Below are 18,031 nucleotides of genomic sequence, written 5' to 3' on the forward strand. Positions count from 1 at the left end.
AAAGAGCCTTGTGCGGCCCTCGTGCTGCTACGTCCTTCACTCTCGCGGCCGGTGATTTATATTGCTATTTGCTATTCGCTGTGTACATGTGCATGCGTGCGCGCGCACACACACACGTTCGGGGAGCGTCCCAGTGCAGTGTGTATAAAATTTCACCCGGAAGCCACTTGAGGCTTGGTCGCTGTTAGGCGACGTGGGGGTGCGCCAGCGGAGAGTGATTGGAGGATCCCAGAGGGAATTAAGAAGACGCGAAAATAAAATGCGATTCAAGAATAATGGCAAATGGCGGCGGGACGGGGGGAGCCGCCGGGCCGCCTCCTGATCCGTTGCGCTCGCACCCGTCGTCAGGGACAGAACGGTGAGCGGCCAGCTTTCCTCGGGAAGAGAGAATGTCCAGGTCGTGGTCGGAGAAAACGTAAAGAAGCAAGAAGGAGACGACCACGACGCTGAGCACCGCGAAGGTTTCCCGCGGGAGTTCTTGATCACGTATCAACCCTTCAAGTTTTTTTTTGGCCGGTGCACTGGCTGTCATCGAAACACCTGGGGCTACGCGGAGAACTTGAGCGGGAAGCTGCACCACGCGAGGAACGTAGCGAATCGAGCCGAGAGTCAGGAGCTCGTCGAGACTTCCCATTATCTTGATATCAAGCGTGGTTTGCAAAAACAATTTCTCAGCTCTTTATCTTTTACCGTCTTCTTCAAATAAATGCTTTAAGCCCAATTATAAGCACTGTAGCTATTTGCTTACGGGCCGAATATCAGTGATAGTCATCGGAAGTTCATGTATACTCATTCCGTCGCCATGATGGCAGATGTGGTACGTGTCGTCACTGCTCTAACATCAACATACTAAGCAAATCGATAATATTTATGAACTATGGCAATATTTGTAGGCGGTGAATCTCCCCGACAAACCGAATTAACAAAAAAGTTTTCAGAGCAATGCACATTTCTTATGACGAACAGAGAACAGAGAAGCAGATGCATGTTCTAAAAACAAGATGCTGTCAAATGCGCGAGGACAGGAGTCTTGTAAACAAAAAAATTTCGCTTTCCGGGATTGTATTTTAAACTTTTAATAGCAGAAACTTGTGAAGGAGGAGCATGCGGAATCCACCATCACAAGGGGGTTTGCGAAAAGACGTGAGCTACTTACCCCTTCTGTTTTTTTTTTTGTTGCTTCGGATGTGCAACTGCCCAAAACTAAACCACGCACGCCGAGTACGCAACTATGTAAAAAAGAAACACGATAATAATGCCGAAATAGACAGAAAGTTTGGGCAAAGAGGGAGGACGATACAAGGCAGTCATCGTCACGCGTACGCTACCTCCCCTAGTTTTGTCCGCTCCCGGAACAAGGGTAGCTTGTCTTGCATTCTCGAGAGCGACTCGGAGAAGCGGCGTGGCAAACAGCGCGAACATCTGCACACGCTCCAGGTTGTAAAACCTGCTTTCCCCAAACGACGTTTACGGTTTCCACTTTGACGCAAGCCCTCAAAACGGCTCGGTCACGGGGAAAACAAACATCGAGGACTCGGTCCCAGAAAACCCGACGCGTAAGCAGAGTTTTTGCGGAAACGTGCCGTCGTCCTTCTTTGGCAGCTTCCAGGAGACAAAGCTTTTGGCTGCAGCCGCAAAACGCCGAGGCCAGCATAAAAAAGAAGAAAAAAAAAAACCACGTCATGGTGAGCCTCCCACGCGGAACCAGCTTGCGGGTAATGGTCTGCTGCCTGGCCTTCGAGGTGAGACAGACTGCCTTCTCTCCTCCCTCCTGACATCATCACCTCTCTTCAATCTCCCCCTCCCCCCTGCAGCCTCTTTTGTACATAAAACATGCTACGGTAGCCTCCTTAGAAGAGGCGTTCACGGACCGTTCTTGTTTGTACCTTCAGGTGCTGCCCACTATTCAACAAACACATGAGAGCATCCGTAGCGTTAACTATAACGTGCCGCCTGTCCTGAGGCTTCAGACTGTGACTTTGGTCATGGAACGATATTGCGCGAACGGCGGCCAGGGAAGAAGAAACCAAAACACACGGTGCGGAACTTGCAACTGATTCTTTGATAATAACTGATATGCATGCGTGTGGTAATTTGCGAAACACTATTTCATAACGCATAACCGAATCGCTCAATGTGGCACCTTGACGTGCTCTTCAGTCCGCCCCATGCTGCGCTGGGCGACCACACATATGCGGTGCCTGTGAGTCCGATCCTTTGGACAATGCCCAGGTGAACTTGTACGCATGGACAAGAACGTGAGAAGAATTCAACACGCGTATTTTTCGTGATGTTCTGAAGCACGAATCACAAAAACCGAGGATTCTTGGTGGGTGGTATTCGTGGCGAAGATGCCAAAGATGCTAAGTGAAAGCCCCATTACCGCGGCGAATCACGCATCCCGTGTGGTCGACTATACCAGTGCAGCAGTGCGATCTTTGCGGATGACGCTACCATTGCTTTTCCTGAGATCGCCGGTGCTATGAGGCGAGTGTCGTGAGACTTTGAGCCCGTTGATGTACTTAAAAGAATTGCTTGAGCTGTCGAAATCCGAGTTATTGCGAATTTTTCATCATCCTATATGCCGCTAAGAAGTGCCGCTCCTGATTTCGACTTCGATAATGATTGATATGTGTGGTTTAACGTCCCAAAACCACCATATGATTATGAGAGACGCCGTAGTGGAGGGCTCCGGAAATTTCGACCACCTGGGGTTCTTTAACGTGCACCCAAATCTGAGTACACGGGCCTACAACATTTCCGCCTCCATCGGAAATGCAGCCGCCGCAGCCGGGATTCGAACCCGCGACGTGCGATTTCGACTTTGATAGGCAAGCTGTTCATGTTAAAAATGAAGCATGACTTGGGGATGATTCTGATTGATGAACGATTGATTGTCTATAGAGTGCGACACAACGACAGAAAAAGGGCATTTTTCTTTCATTTATCATATACTGCTTGGCCTAAAGTTAACCTTGAACAAATCGGGTACTTTAACGGGTACCAAGAAATCAGTACGCAAGAACTTTTTTTTGCCTACTGCTTTTACCAGAGGGCGACAGGTAATTAAAACCGCAGCCTTTTTCAAGGAGCATAATAATAAAAAAGAAAACAACAACATTTGGAGTGATACCACTCTCGCAGGAGATATGGCGCTCTACAAAGGGCCAGACAAACCATATTCGGCTGCAACTGAGCGCTGAAAAAACAAAAACAGGAAAAAAATAGGACAAGTAGTGGTATCCTTCCTGTGAGGGAATCAATGGTCATAAACTCTTGTATTCACGTTGCGAGACATAAAAGAATCATTTGCCTAAAACTTATTTTGAGTACACTCCACTCAAGCTTTCTACCATGTAGTCTTTAGGTCGACAGGCTTCAAGTTACTTGGTTAGTTTAAATAGGGGCATTCGTAGTTAGTCCACTTATTGAGATTATTCTATCTTAGAAAGATGTGCTGAATTTTCGACTACAATAAAATGATCAAAATAGGTTATGGTTCTGACAGGAATAATAATACATTAATTTTTTGCTCCTCCGTGGACCAGTTCATCTCCGGATGACCTGTTTTTAAAGACGTAAGTATCAACTGCATATGTAATATATAGCATGGACACAACATACCCTTATCATTCGCATCGAACTTACGAAACTTAACAGAGCTTGCCAGTGTGAAGCTACAATTTCCATCGTCAAACAGTTTTGGGTGTGCTGCTCAGAGCGGCTTCCATCGTACACATGATACTATCAAGCTAAAAGAAGTATCAGGTAAGAATTATACAGGTAAACCGATTGATAAACTTTCGCAACACACTTGAATCTCGCGCACTGAAACAATTTTTAAATTCTTAAAATTAGGATAAAGTGTTGATGTTTTGTTTCAACCCCTAAAATTTTGCAGTATATAGTGAATATGTGGTCAGGCACACTGCAAGGTTAGGGAACAGGGTCTTTTATTCATTTTTTTTTGTGCGTAAAGGAGCTGCCTTTTACTGTGCCGCTATGATGTTTCTGCAGGCTGACAGGGCGCTTTGTATTACAACTGAGTCTCAACGTCTGATGAACACAATGTACTTGAAAGTTCTTTTGCGCCAAGATGGCGTAACCTAATTGTCAAGTGCGTTGCGAGCATCATGCCCTATTTCATGCTATAATGGCGCCAAGGCGGCGCGAACGTGGAAAATGAGGACAAATTAAACAAGCCGGTTGTCATGTTCGGTAACATATGTACATAATTTCTCTTTCTGACAAAGCACTGTTATCAAACTACTATATTCTGCGGATTAGCTTAGTGTAAGAACCTCCTTCATTTAGATTCCGACGTGTCCTGGCTTAAAATGGCACAGTTCACAGACATATCTCAAGGATAGAACTAGCTTACCAGCCACACACTCTTTCGGTATACAGGGTGTCCCACGTAACTTGAGCCAGAGTTTACAAATGTGCCGGAAAACGTACTTACGACGCGACCAAACGCATGTTGCTCACCGTTGCCAGAGGTTAGACGATTTTTTGTGCTCTCAATTATTGTTTAAATAGATATGTTTAAATAACTAACATTTTCAAGAAACGAAGATAGATAAAAAAATTCAATGAGAAAGTTGTAGATCGGGTTGCGAAACGTCCGATTAGATAGTTTTGAACTTTATATCTGTTCGGTAATAGTGCTTTTCTGCTAATTACAAATGCCCCCGAAATACGAAAAAATACCACGTGACAAACCCGCTCGTGCGCTAGTGCGCGTAATGATTCCAGTGCTCCCTAACGTTCTGCGTACGAACGACTATAGCATTCGCCCCATTGTGGTGTCTCGGCAGGGCCCCAACGATGGTGGTGGCATTACGATGAACACGTTTCGCTATCGGCCACAAAAACGAGAACCGCTGTGACTGCTTATCGCTGTCATGAACCGGTGCGAGGAAAGCGTGTCGTTCGTACGCGATATATATATATATATATATATATATATATATATATATATATATATATATATATATATATATATATATATATATATATACACACTATAGTGTGTATATATACACATATACTAGCGTATACATTAAACTGCCTCACTGCACTAGTGCGCCTCCTATTGTGGCACTCTAGTATACATGTACGGTGAGCGACGCTGGCGGCAAAATTTAGCCGAGAGTTGCCATATAATGGTTATCGCAGTAATAAAAAAATCGTTCTAGTCTTGATATATACGACTTATTTTGCCACCTTGTAAAACAGTTCTTTGACATTCTGCACCGTTAATAGGAACAGCTCGACTCACTCACAGTCTGCGAAACGTGATAACATCTTTTTTCATGAGATTGTGTGAAAATGGAGGAAAGAAACTCTGGCCATGTCAGTTTACACGTTGCAACATTTCTATTACAGTGAATCGATTCGTAGTGAAGAGGGAGATGTGAAGGCTTTCCAAACCAAGGTTCTTGAGAAACTTTGTTCAAGCGTCAGCGTTTTTAGTTTATTTATAATTTTTCTTTTCGAGTCAATGAGAAGCTGAAAGTGAGTGAGAGAGAGACTCTTTATTAGAAGAACAGAGATTTTTGCCCCCTCAGAAGTGAATGTTCCTGACATAAATGTTCTATTCTGAAACGACGCCACTGAAACCATGCTGACAAACAGATCCTTACGTGCAATATCCCCAGCACTGCCACAGTGCAAACTAGCAAATAACGAACGCTTTCGAAACCGTTCCCACACTGTTTGTGCACGTCAGCGCATTGCCGTCAAACAAGATTGCCTTCTCAAATAAATTGGCGATTGACTTGGCAGTCGCCAAAGCCCTCACAAACAAGATGTTTTTTCAAAAGGGTATTCTTTCTTTAGCAAAAGCAACCCCTCCTCCACCACTCCCTCTAAAAAAAAAAAAAGAAACATGTGCTTAGTGTAATGACATAGCTATGAGTGACTTTGACGTTTTATAACTTTGCTGGCATCGCAACTTCTGGGCCCTACGAAGACTTGAAGTGTTATTATGGTGATACTGCAGAGTGGCGCGATTTTCTTTTTTGTTGTTATATAGACGAAAACTTACTTGCAGTGGAATGATAATAATATTAAAAACAAAATAGAAATTAATAAAGTGTGATTTGTCGACTTTGATCCGCACACATACTTATCTTGGATGCATTTACCCCAGCTTCCGCATCACATTGTTTGCCTGCACTGCAGCACTCACGGATTGAAACGCGGAAACTTGCGGCACGTGCTTTCGTTTCCAGAGCATGCAGTCCTTGTCATATAGGCGCAATTTAGATACAAACCCTTGCATGACAGCGAACATTACCTTTAGTGGCCACATTTGCAGCGACATGATGTGTAATCACGAACAGCTGCTCATAGCAGTCAATATACATAAACAAGCAAAGAAACGAACAAGCATGTCTATTTCGATCGGGGTGTCTATGCAACCTGCAAGGTGGCTCAGTCGGTATAGTGTTGCCATAATGCGTGCGACGCCACATGTCTCGCTCAATTCACGGTTGCAGTATTTTAATGGTAGCTGAGTGAAAAGTAATGACAAAGGACTTGGACGCTCAAGAAGGACGCTCAAGGACGCTCAAGAAGCATAGTTAAGCATGCGTCACAGAAAGTTCCCACAAAGGCATATTTTTCTTTCAACCATCCTAAAAATCGGCAGCTGTCGCCAGGATATGCTTTTAAAAGGCAATCAAGAGTTGGACGAAAGTTCGTCTGGTGAGGTATTGAATGAGACAAAACACGGTCACGGACCAAGTCTGATAAAATGATCTGATGTTTCGGGTCCACATACGGGTTCCTTGTTTGACTTCTACACGACTTCTTGACCAGCTCAGTCAACAAAGACACCGTATGGCACATGTGGTTTCGAAACACGACACCATTTCATCAGACTTAGTCAGTGACCATGTTTCCGCTCACAATGTTCAGGTGCGCATTCTCTTTTCCACTGCGAGATATTAGTCATAATTAAGGTGGACGCCTGATAAAAAAAAAGAATGCAACAAAAAAATGTGCTCAGCATGGTTTCACACACAGTCTGCAAGCCGTTCCAGAAACTGCTCGGCTATACGGGTAAGTGGCATGCTTTGGGAGCGTAGAATTGGCAGTCCCAGTCGTTATTCCCAACGAGTACGTGTTTCGCACTTTCTCCTAGAGTGCGCAGCGAAAGCACGGCCGCTTTTCCACCGGAGTTAAGAACATCGCAACTCTCTCGAGTCGCATCAATTCTCCGCGTTAACGAGTCGAGGGACTATATAGTGGCGTGTCTACACGAGAAGTGCTTGCGGCGGGCGCCTGTTGCGATGATCGAGAGCCAACAAAACAAAGCACAGCGATTCACTCAGCGGCGAGTTAAGCGACGGGGCCCTCCGAAGTGCGTGGCGTGTCTATATATACCTATTCCATGTTGGTAAACAGCGGTAGGTGCCGTCGACACACTGATGCGCTGGTAGCGACTTCATGGCGCGTAGGCTCCACCCAGCCTAAAGCTGCCTCCGAACACAGCGCGTCACGGGAACCTCCAGCGCGTTCGCTCCATGACGCGCTGTGCTCGGAGGCAGCTTTGCAGTTGCTGCGCCAGTTGTCACGTGATCATAGAGGGCGGTGGCGAGCTTTGGACCGTGACATGGCTACCAGCACCGCAATACGTTGACGGCGCCTACCATGGAATAGGTGTATGCGAAGCGTGCAGCACCTACAGGTAGCGCCGCAGTCCACGGCACCAAGTGGAGTTGTTGTATGTTCGGTAGCAGAATTGCGCATCTGTTTTCCAGCACCGCTAGCAACTATGCACAGCATAGAAGTTGATGTACAGGTGGCGCCCGGAAAACATGACCGCACAGCCAAAGCCGTCGCTATTCTAGCCACTCTACCGTCGCTGTCCACCTGAAATCTCAAGTGACCATCGCCCACTCTGTAGCTCGCTAGATACAAACGGCTGATTTTATTTGCTTTAGATTCATGTCCTTAAGTTTGGACAGTAAAGTATTTGCATATATTCGGCTTAATTTTTGAAAACTATACCAAAATAATCAGTGCTATAGGCTCAGCGCCCTAAATCTCAGACGCCAAATATTTTATGCTGCTCAGTTGTTGCTCATTCTCCATAGCTGGCACCACTTGACGTGGCGGCTGTGGTGGTGCGTGTTATGCGGCACTACACTGTGCCTTCGTGCTTTGCGTTACTGGGCAGACTAAAAAAACGATTTTTTGCTCTCGTGGCACATTCTCGAAAACAGCTGTTTCATTTTTACTCGCCGGTCATTGACAAGTCAGGCTCGTCGACTGACGATTGGCGACAGGTTTAAGCAAGTCACCTGCAAAAAACAGAGCGCCGCTTCGCAGCGTAACTATGGTTGCTGGCCAGACAAGATGGCGGTCCTATATCTCTAGCATCAATGCGCTAGCGCCAGCGCCACGAGTGACGACTTGCGGCCACTTCAGTTTCAACTGTAGTGCTACGATTCGTCGTCGGTCTGTGAGTTTTGCCCGCGTTGAATGAAAGTGTGTGTGCGTGAAAATCATAAGTTTTATAAAACGGGTATGCTGCCAGAAAGTTGGCAAATTATGTTTTTTGGGGGACCTCAAGTGAAGAGAAATAATATGAATTTACGGAATCATTCATGTTTTCGATGTGACGTTACACAGAGTATTTTGAAAGGCCGATTCGTGCGGCCAACCAGCTAAAGCTCTGAGCATATTGCACCATCGATATTTCTAAACATCGTCTTGTCATTTTGCGTGCTTATTGTTGAGTAAATGATGATATTTGTGTCTGGCATGCATTAGTCAGCACCTTGCTATGCGCGCAATTGATATGTACGGTCACCGATCTGCACGTGTTGCATACAGTAATGTGTGGCATTTCCTCGAAGTTTTCTGTGCAGTAGTTCAGCTCCGTTTGTAATCGTTGCTCGAGCGGCACGAGTCCTCAAGCAGCTGAATTCGACACGGGCCAGCTTTGCACGCGATATTTCAGCTGTCACGCAGAGCAATAGGACGGCGTGTCGCGGCTACGCTTGCATGCAAAGTGAAGGGCTGTGATAGTACGTGAGGAATAAATTTTAAAACTATGGCGGTCGGTGACCATTTTACCTGTAATGAACAACTTTTTCCTTAACCACCGCATATATGCCTGAGCTTAAGGATAACAAAACGATTTTCATTTCCCAAAATAATATCTTCTAAATTCTAAGAAGAGAGAGTAAAACTTTTATTCACAAGAAAACTTTTTCTAACAACGGTTTTGGCACTACCCAACAATAGGAGGCGCATGAGGTGTCGCGTTGAACACGTACCACGTGCCACACTACTTACTTAGGTGAATAATATATTTGAAACATTTTAGTTACACTGTGATGCCAAGTTTTTACAATATGTAGTGGTCTTCTCATGGCTATGAGCACACCTTGTTTGCTTTTCTTGGGGGATCGCCCAGTGTTCAGTGTGGTCAAATCCTCTTTGTGCCTCCAGGGGAGACTAGCGGCTTCTTCCACCCAATAGCTTGTAGCCATATTCCTTTATGTACGACATTGATGCTGCCCTTCGAAACATTCTCATGTTCTTTTGTTTGTTCCCTTTCCGCACAACTGGAATGCGTTGTTCACACATGCACCAAAAAGATGCGTTGGCAGTGATGACTACCACTTCATACCTATCTCTCATGGCAGTGTGGTACTTTGCAATATTTTGATCCAGCCAGTCAATGCCGCACATGTTGGCAATGAATTTGGAAATCAAAAAAGGCTGTTCTACCATGACCTCGGATAGCGTTTATTAGAGTATCTTTTCACTGTTTGCTGCGGTTCAAGCCCATGACCGACCGTTTGAGATCACGGTAACCATGCTGTTGTCCATCCAACGCCATACAGGAATTTCTGATTTGGTGTCGACTCTGTAATCGCAAAATCCTTCTTTTTTATGTGTTCCTGCGTGCCTTCTCGGTCACCGCTTTATTGACCTCTCACTGCACCAGCCTAATTGTCGGGCGGAAGAATGGCGGCAAGTGAAGGCACATCATCGCCAGCGTCCATAGGATCGAATATGTCGTTGAGCGTCTGCGGGTATTTTCTGGATTGAAATGAACTGCAGGGAATCTCCTGAGCGCAAAAAAAATAAAAAACACGAAGGTAACATACACCCATACGCATGTACTTGCGTTACGACAAGCTTCACGGGCACGAGGCGGCACGCGTTCCAAATTGACAGAGCGCGACACCCGATGTGCCTAGCATCCTTTATGTAGGACACTAATATTTGACAGACCGCAAACAATAAACTTTACCGCATATCACAGTCATACGAATTTTACTGAACACCCAATGATCGACAAACAATGCGCAGAACTATCGGCAGCATCGCAGATAATTTGAATTTATATTCAATGCATTTTCTTCCGTGGCCTGGTGCTCAGCTTCATGCACGTGAAACAATTTTGCAACTGCGCTCACGAGGCGACTGATGGCCCGGCGATCGCCTAGACTTGCGTATGAAAAGCACAGGACATCGGGAACACATGCCAGGTAGCGCTATCTTTTTCACAGAAAGAAATGCTCGATTTACAATGAAATATTTCAGCGTCCTACATGTACACTAGGCGTATGTGTGTTAATGTTAGCGCTTGCGAATTGTGATACGGCGGATCTGCCGATCACTTTCCGTCAAAGAGTTACAAAATGCAGACTCGAGATCACTTTGCTGGCTGCCAATCGCTTCCTTCAGCACAATAAAAATACCAGTCAACTTGCGTAAACAGTACACTCACAGCGAACCAGTTACAGAATGTACTACCCCAGAAATGTGCACGCGGGATCAACTTTGTGCACGCGGCGTACGATGCATCCAGTGCTCCCGCCGGTTTCTGAAGCATAGTCACGGAGGAAACCGGAAAAACTTTGTTCTAGGTGTGCAAGTATTGTAGTTATTGGCACCATTTACGACACAGCAATAATGCGTGGCATTTCGAAGCACTGCCGCTCATAGGCCGGCTGCTGCACGGAGCACGCCATTTCCTTTCGTTTATTTCCGCACCGTACCACCAGCTCAGTGCACGTTTTCTAAGGGAATGGAAGGAGCACGAAAATTGCCTTTTCCTTAAGCAACCGCGAAACGCTTCTGTGAGCACTGTCAAGTATTTCGTATATGCGCGTTTCCCTGACGTTTAGGCTACGTCAATCAGCGAGCCTGACCTTGAAAGCCTCTATTGCTTTGTCCCTGTTCTCATTAAAAAAGGACACGATAACAAGCACATACAATAAAACAAAAAAAAAACTTGACGCACGCCATTGTTAATTCGTATGCGTGGTCTAGCAATACGTTCTTATGGGTCGGATGTGCGGCTTCTACGCCTACCCGTGCACTATATTGAACGATAAGAAAGAAAGCATCGACACGCAGAAATGAATTACATGGCACGATTTAAGTGCCCAAACCACCGATATGATTATAATAGATGCCCTAGTGAAGGCATTTGTATAATTCTATGAACCACCATCTTGCGACACATTTACCCAAAAGTGTATCGTTGAGCAACAAACTTTGCAGGAACTTCAGGGAGCTTAAAGAACCCCAGATGGTCTAAATTTCCAGAGCCCTTCACTACAGCGTCTCTCATAATCATATGGTGGTTATGGGACATTAAATTTGACATACCAATTATCAAGGAACCTCGGGGAAAAGACGTGGCTTCGGTCTACCAAGTCTAACGTAACATTTTCCCCTTATTGTGTATAGTTACACGTAAATGATAAGCAGAATGCTGTGCTCCGAGAGTGGTATACGTGAGGATGCAGGTGATCTGTATGATTCTCCGGTGTACGATCTGTGCAAGGCGTGTTTGTGTAGCTCGCAAGACGCTTGAAATATTGAGTTAACGTGAGTTCAACCATAAAGGGCACAGTTATTTTTGAACGTGATGATGCCGATGATGATGATGACGATGATGATGATGACGATGATGATGATGATGATGATGATTTTTATTATTCTGGCGCACACCCACAAAGGGGAATCGGCCAAGAATCGGGCGACTTCTTGGCCAACTTCCTGGCCAACTTCTTGGCCAAAACCAACTTCTTCTTCGCCAGAACCGGCCAAGAAGAACCGGCCAAGAAGAACCAGTTCTGGCCAACTTCTTGGCCAAGAACTGGCCAAGAAGTTGGCTCCCGAATACAGAGCAGCACATACTGAAGAAGAATCTGTAATCACGACTGCTTCTGATTTGCCCGAAGAAAGTTTTCGCAGTGCCAGTACAATAGCAAATAATTCTGCTATGAATATTGATGTATAATCTGGAAGCCTAACCGAAAACCTGCGCAAAAATAAAACATGTTTCTAACCTCGTTTTAACAAAGTACGATTACTGCAAAAAAAAAAAAAGCGAAGAGAAGCTGGTGTTACTTTTGTTGATGACGGGTATTGCCCAAATTTTCTTTTACGAACAATTATGACGTAACAGCTTTCCGGGAACAGCGTTAAATTCCTTGGTTAGATAACTCTGATGTGTCCTCTACGTTGTGCTTCTTGGATATTCCTTTTTTGTTCTATAATTTGTTTTTCTCAGTCAATCAAACAACCCTTTTCCAACGCGTGGACTCGCTGTCCGTTTTCTGTGCATAAGCAGCTATTCACTTTTGTTTGCTTAATTGAAAGAAAAAGGGAAAAATTGTTACCTGACAACGGTGATGGTTATTGCTATTTGAATCGCACAAATAGAAATTCAATAATTAATAATTAGAAAAAAAAAGCGAGCTCCATTATACCTTACAAGAGTGAACAAATTCCAGTAATGCATACTAGCCGAGCATACGTTCATCTAGTTCGCGGTGCGTTCAAAAGAATTCATAATTACTCCCTTTCTGCGTTTTGCACGCAGGAACCACGATATATATATAGGATTTTGAAGCACGCCATTGGAAGAGGGGAGGGGGTGAGGAGGCTGCGGAACCCGGAGATTAATTTTATACGCCTGGAGATGAGTGAAAACATGAATCTAGATTTCAGTTAGTAGGTGCTTCTGCACATTGCGCCCTCCAAAATTCGGCTGGGAATGATACCCGCGTCTTTGAAATCAGCAGCCTCATAGCATTTTTTTTTTGCTGCGCTATCTCGTTCAGTTAAAGAAATGCATCTTTTAAGAAAGGAACCTATGTATTCTAGCACCGCAGCACTGCAAAACTAAAGTGCGCCTCGATAAGGCTACTTCAGTTACACGTACCTTGGGACTTCATGCACGCAAACGTGAAAAGTCTGCGTTGTGCCTTGCGTTCATGCCCTGTGAAACGCTTTTAGCTGCATGTATAGTAGGCCAAAATTTTAAATATTGCGTGCAGCTGCCACTTTTTTGTCTCTCATTGGGCTAGTATAAAACGAAGGTAATTTACAAAACATTGCTTCGCGACCATGTGCTTTGCGGGCATACACTTGTCCTTAATTCAACTGAAACTTAGTTCAGTCGCATGGCAAAGATTCAAAGAAAAAAACACCACTCAAGCACGATACGTGAAGATTTCGTCGACTGCACGCTTACGCGACGTGTGCCAAGACGCACCACGTAACTACAACTGCCGCGATGTTATGAACAAGTAGCAACTTGTTCGTGAAACCCCACGTGAAACTGTTTGCGCACAAGAAACACACGCAAAAAAAGTGATCAGGTATCACGTACGTCCACCAGATCAGCGCGCTGCTTACCCGCAGTAGTTGTATACGCACGCAAATCCTGGAAGTACCTGTATAACTAAAGCTGTCTATTATACGGTTTATCGCATCGCATTAGATGTGCTTCACCTGCATGGTTTGCTCATATCACCGTGACGACCCTCTTCAACACCATAATCCTGGAGTGCGTCGCGTGTCCTTTTCTCAGGCAGCATTTTGCGCGAGAAATTTCACAGACCCTCGTCGGCTTTCGCAACTCGGAAAATCTATGGGTCATTGCGGTAACCTAGAGCAGCAAAGTGCGTATGTGAACTCATAAGGGGCTCAAAGGGAGAGGTGAGAATGGCGATGAAGGTAATTCATCTTTTCTTCTGTGGCACCGCACACTCAAGAGGTTCGAGCTCCGGTGATGCGCTTACGGGTTTTACGCGATGTATTACCTAGTTAGAAAAGGGATTTGGGCTCTGCGCGTATATAGCACTCGGAAACAGTTATTATAACTGCGAGCCACTTTTGCCTTTTAAATCTGATTGAAGAAAAAACTTAACGTTACACGTTGTGCAGCATCGAAAACACATGCAAGTGTTCACCTTTTAGTGCAACGTGTATAATGCACGCCACTATCGTTGCTTATTATTCACACATTATAGACTCCTGGGCACGCCGACTAAACCGAGACCTTATTTTACACTACTTACAGTACTCTCCACGCTTGATTTTCTCAATTTGTGAAGCCTCCTTTTTAGAATCCTGTTCACTTCCACTTTGTGAAACGTAGCGGACAAAACCATCATGAGGTGACTTGACTACTTTTATTGTGCCAATTTAAAACAAAGAAGATGAAAGGAACAATAAAGAATGATATTTTTTCTTACCTGCCACCATGACTTCTCGGAGCACGGCATGGTAATCATACGTCCACTGTATCTTCTGCAAAAAACAAAAGACGTGGTCAACCACTGGAACGTATCCGAAAAGAATATCGCATTGATAAGTATGACTGCACATAATGTCTGAATATTAAACCACTAATACCCGTGCCACACAGACATGGGAAATGACATTCGGTAGTGAAGGCATTCAGTCCTCGAATGACATTTTTTTTTCGGACGGAGCTGCTACACTTCCAAAATGAATCACGTTTGACTCGGATGATCTCGATCACACCATTTTCAGTAGTAAGCGATTGTAGAGTGTAGTAATAGAAAAATGAACGTGCGTTTACAAGCTACATATACCTCTGAGAAAAATAAATGTAAAAATAAGCCTATTACAATGCCGTTGGATTTCATTCGTTACTTTGTTTCACGACATTGCAACCGACCGTGTAGCAACTTAAGCCAACACTAGTCAAATTCACAGCGTAAAAAGAAAGTGGCACTTGTCGCATTTATTTCACAGCGTCTACCAGCTGAAATTAAGTTTTTAAGCACTTGCTTAGGTTTTTAGTGTAAATAAAATACGCGAGAAGTTTTCTTCAGGTCGAATCAAATGTCATTTTATACAATTACTTCATCAGATCTACCGTCGAGAGTACGCAATTCTCAGTCGAAGGAGTACTGCCGATGGCATTAGGTGACGAATGGCATTTGGGCGAATGCCATTACATTCATTCGTGTGGCACAGCACGAATTATATTGAATCTGGAGGCATTAGGAGGTAAATGCCATTTTCTCAGCCCGTGTGGCACGGGTATAAAACCTGTCTAGCTTACTTGACGGGACAATTCCAATTATTATTGCTAAGAGCTCCTATACGTACTAAGTTGGGTGTTTTATTTTTTTAATTTTATTATAATAATGACTGATGGTTGTTAGTAGACAGAGTCCTTAAACGTTTATATCTAGTTATTTGTTGGCCTGCGTATCAGTGCCTGTGTTTGTGCATGTTTTCCAGAAGGTATATACCCCTTTAGAAGGGCGTCTTTTTTCTTACACGGTATTCATTTGTACATTATTCTATTTTTATACGCCACAATTTACTCTCCTGAAAACAGTTTTAATCCCGAATTAAACGAGTATAGGGTGGCGTTCACAACCACAAACTTTATGGGCAGGTGTATACGCATTCGCAGCGTCATACGAGACTGCGGCTTTTCGCTTAAAATTTCAGTATCTATTTTTATTGAGCCGTCTTAGTCTATGAGAAATGTTATTGCCTTGAATTCGTCGGCACAGTAGATCAGCCAATTGATTGCACCATGCCGAATTGAAGAGACAGGATAGCAGAAAAAAAGTACACAGCAAATTGTATACCACATCGCTATCTTCAGGAGTGCCTACCGTTATCCTGAATATGAAGAGAAAATAAACCAAGCACACATTTGCACATATTAAGGACACTTTCACACAACTGTTTTCCCATCACGCTCAATGAAACACAGCTTAAACAAAATTGGTCACATGTTCGGCCCCAAAACATTATTTTTCGAGCCAAACATTCTTATTTTGTCACACTTGCTTCATTTTATACCGCCGCAACTAAAGAAATGGTGGACTACGCATGGAATCGCTCTTTCGATTGCAAAAGAAAAATGAGCAGCACAGTTATTTTTCGCTAAAGAAAAAAAAGCTTTTGAACCTACAGCCGGATGTACCAACTAACGCAAAGAAACTGCGCCGAAGAGAAGAAGCCCCGCGGATCCGTACAGGAACAAACACTGATCCCTGTTCTAGGATCATTGGGTCCATATATAAAAGGAGGCAGGAAATACATCTTAAAAGCGCTTGCTGGATACTTTCCCTTCACCGATCTGAAAATACCACCACTTTCTAGTGTCGACCGTGAGGTGTAATAAATTGGCATTATTCTTGTCCTTCCTTGAGCCGGCCGTCGAGGCGTGAAAACGCGATGGCGAACAGTGTACAGAGTCGCAGGACAGTGCTACGTACTTCTCTTGTCCAGGACTATAATTTCATCTTTCGTGGCGATGATGCTGCTACGGCTGCGGCTCACGGGCATCGTCTGAGCCATTTGGCCGCACCAACTGAAAGTGAAAAGCACAATGCGTAATGTTGCACACACACATACACACGTAAACAGACAAACTTGCTATTCGGAGACAGCTATGTTGGCTGACTCGAGATAGTTAGCCTAGCGACTGTTAGTTAAAATACAATGCGGTGACAGCGCATAACGGGGTACTTCTCGAAATACAGAATCGCAAAAAATGTGTTTGCGAATGGGAGGTAAAATCGTTCCAGAAATTTCCAGCGTGGTTTACAGCAACACGCTGACATACGCTTAAAAGCTGAGCTGTGGCCACGATACATGCACAGTGTGTATTGCTAAAGATCCCAGCGCAGCTATAATTGGCACTTAGATTCATACAAGCTACAAAAATACGTTTATGTAGGCCAATAAAAGAACACTACTAGTGTTAAAAATGCGTAAGCTTTCTTGCACAGTGTGCAGTTGTCGCGTGAATACTGTCAAAAGTTGCTGAAGGCTTGCTGACAACCTGCGAAGTTCGCAGCTAAGTCAACTAATAGAAAAAAAAAGCACTGACTTACACAATCTCATATGGTAGTTTAACGTTAGCAACAAAAGAAATCCAATCAGTAAGTATACAACCTATTCTAGTCTTAGCTAACCACCAACTATAGCACAAAAAGTATGCTCTTTAAATTGACTTACGGCTCTTCAGATTCAGTAGATGGCTTGTTGGTTCCTGTAAAAAAAAAAGAAAATGGGGAACGTGAGGAAGTGATTAGATTACGCTGAAAAGTAGAAAACTATAGCACTGCTTCAGGTAGTAATGCAGCAGAGTGGGTCGAAAAATGACCTTAAAACATGTACACAGCACAGTGATTCAAGTAGAATAACAGGACGCCCCCCCCCCCCCCCCACACGCACACACGTGGGAGCTTTCACAATTAAACCGCACGGTTTTCTATACACACACAATAACCAATTCCTTTTTAGAGCAGCCAACCTATGTGCACAGCTACCCTAACAAACGTGTATAACTCCTTCGTTATATTACGACATATCTGGTATAATGCAATTTCCAAAGTGGCGCACGACGAAAGAAGAATGGCTTGCGCAAGGCAACAAACATTAAACGCAGCGATATTGCCTCGCTGCAAGTATTGCCTGAAGGGTATACGAGCACGAGTTTCTTCGCAGCAACCGCCATGTTCGCAAGCCTTGTCCTGGCGCAGCCGGGCGCGTTTTTACACGAAGCGTTTCTCCTCTCCAAGTCCCAAGCACTTGCGCGTGAAGGTCGATTGCGCACCGCCATCTTCGGAAGAGAACACCGGGCGCTGCTTGAACCGCAGGTGTACCGGCGCAGGCAGTGGCCAAAGAGGGGCGCAGAGGAACTGGTGGGGGACAAAATAGGTTTCACAGACGTTCCCCCAGAGCCGGCGCCAGGCTT

General features: G+C 44.5%; 1 protein-coding gene across 2 annotated transcripts in view; it reads right to left on the bottom strand.

Annotated features, from left to right (window-relative positions):
* LOC119176744 (hemicentin-2) overlaps positions 1-18,031 on the bottom strand; it is a 329,765-nt gene that overhangs the window by 50,305 nt on the left and 261,429 nt on the right. For both annotated transcript variants that reach the window (XM_075877281.1, XM_075877280.1), the window contains exons 11-13: positions 17,290-17,323; positions 16,545-16,639; positions 14,529-14,583 (exon numbers count right to left, since the gene is read on the bottom strand). In XM_075877281.1, coding sequence (XP_075733396.1) covers positions 14,564-14,583; positions 16,545-16,639; positions 17,290-17,323 — 149 coding nt within the window. In that variant the 3' untranslated portion in view covers positions 14,529-14,563. The remainder of the gene's footprint in view (positions 1-14,528; positions 14,584-16,544; positions 16,640-17,289; positions 17,324-18,031) is intronic.

Source organism: Rhipicephalus microplus, chromosome X (assembly GCF_043290135.1).
Source record: "Rhipicephalus microplus isolate Deutch F79 chromosome X, USDA_Rmic, whole genome shotgun sequence".
NCBI classification, from domain to species: domain Eukaryota; kingdom Metazoa; phylum Arthropoda; class Arachnida; order Ixodida; family Ixodidae; genus Rhipicephalus; species Rhipicephalus microplus.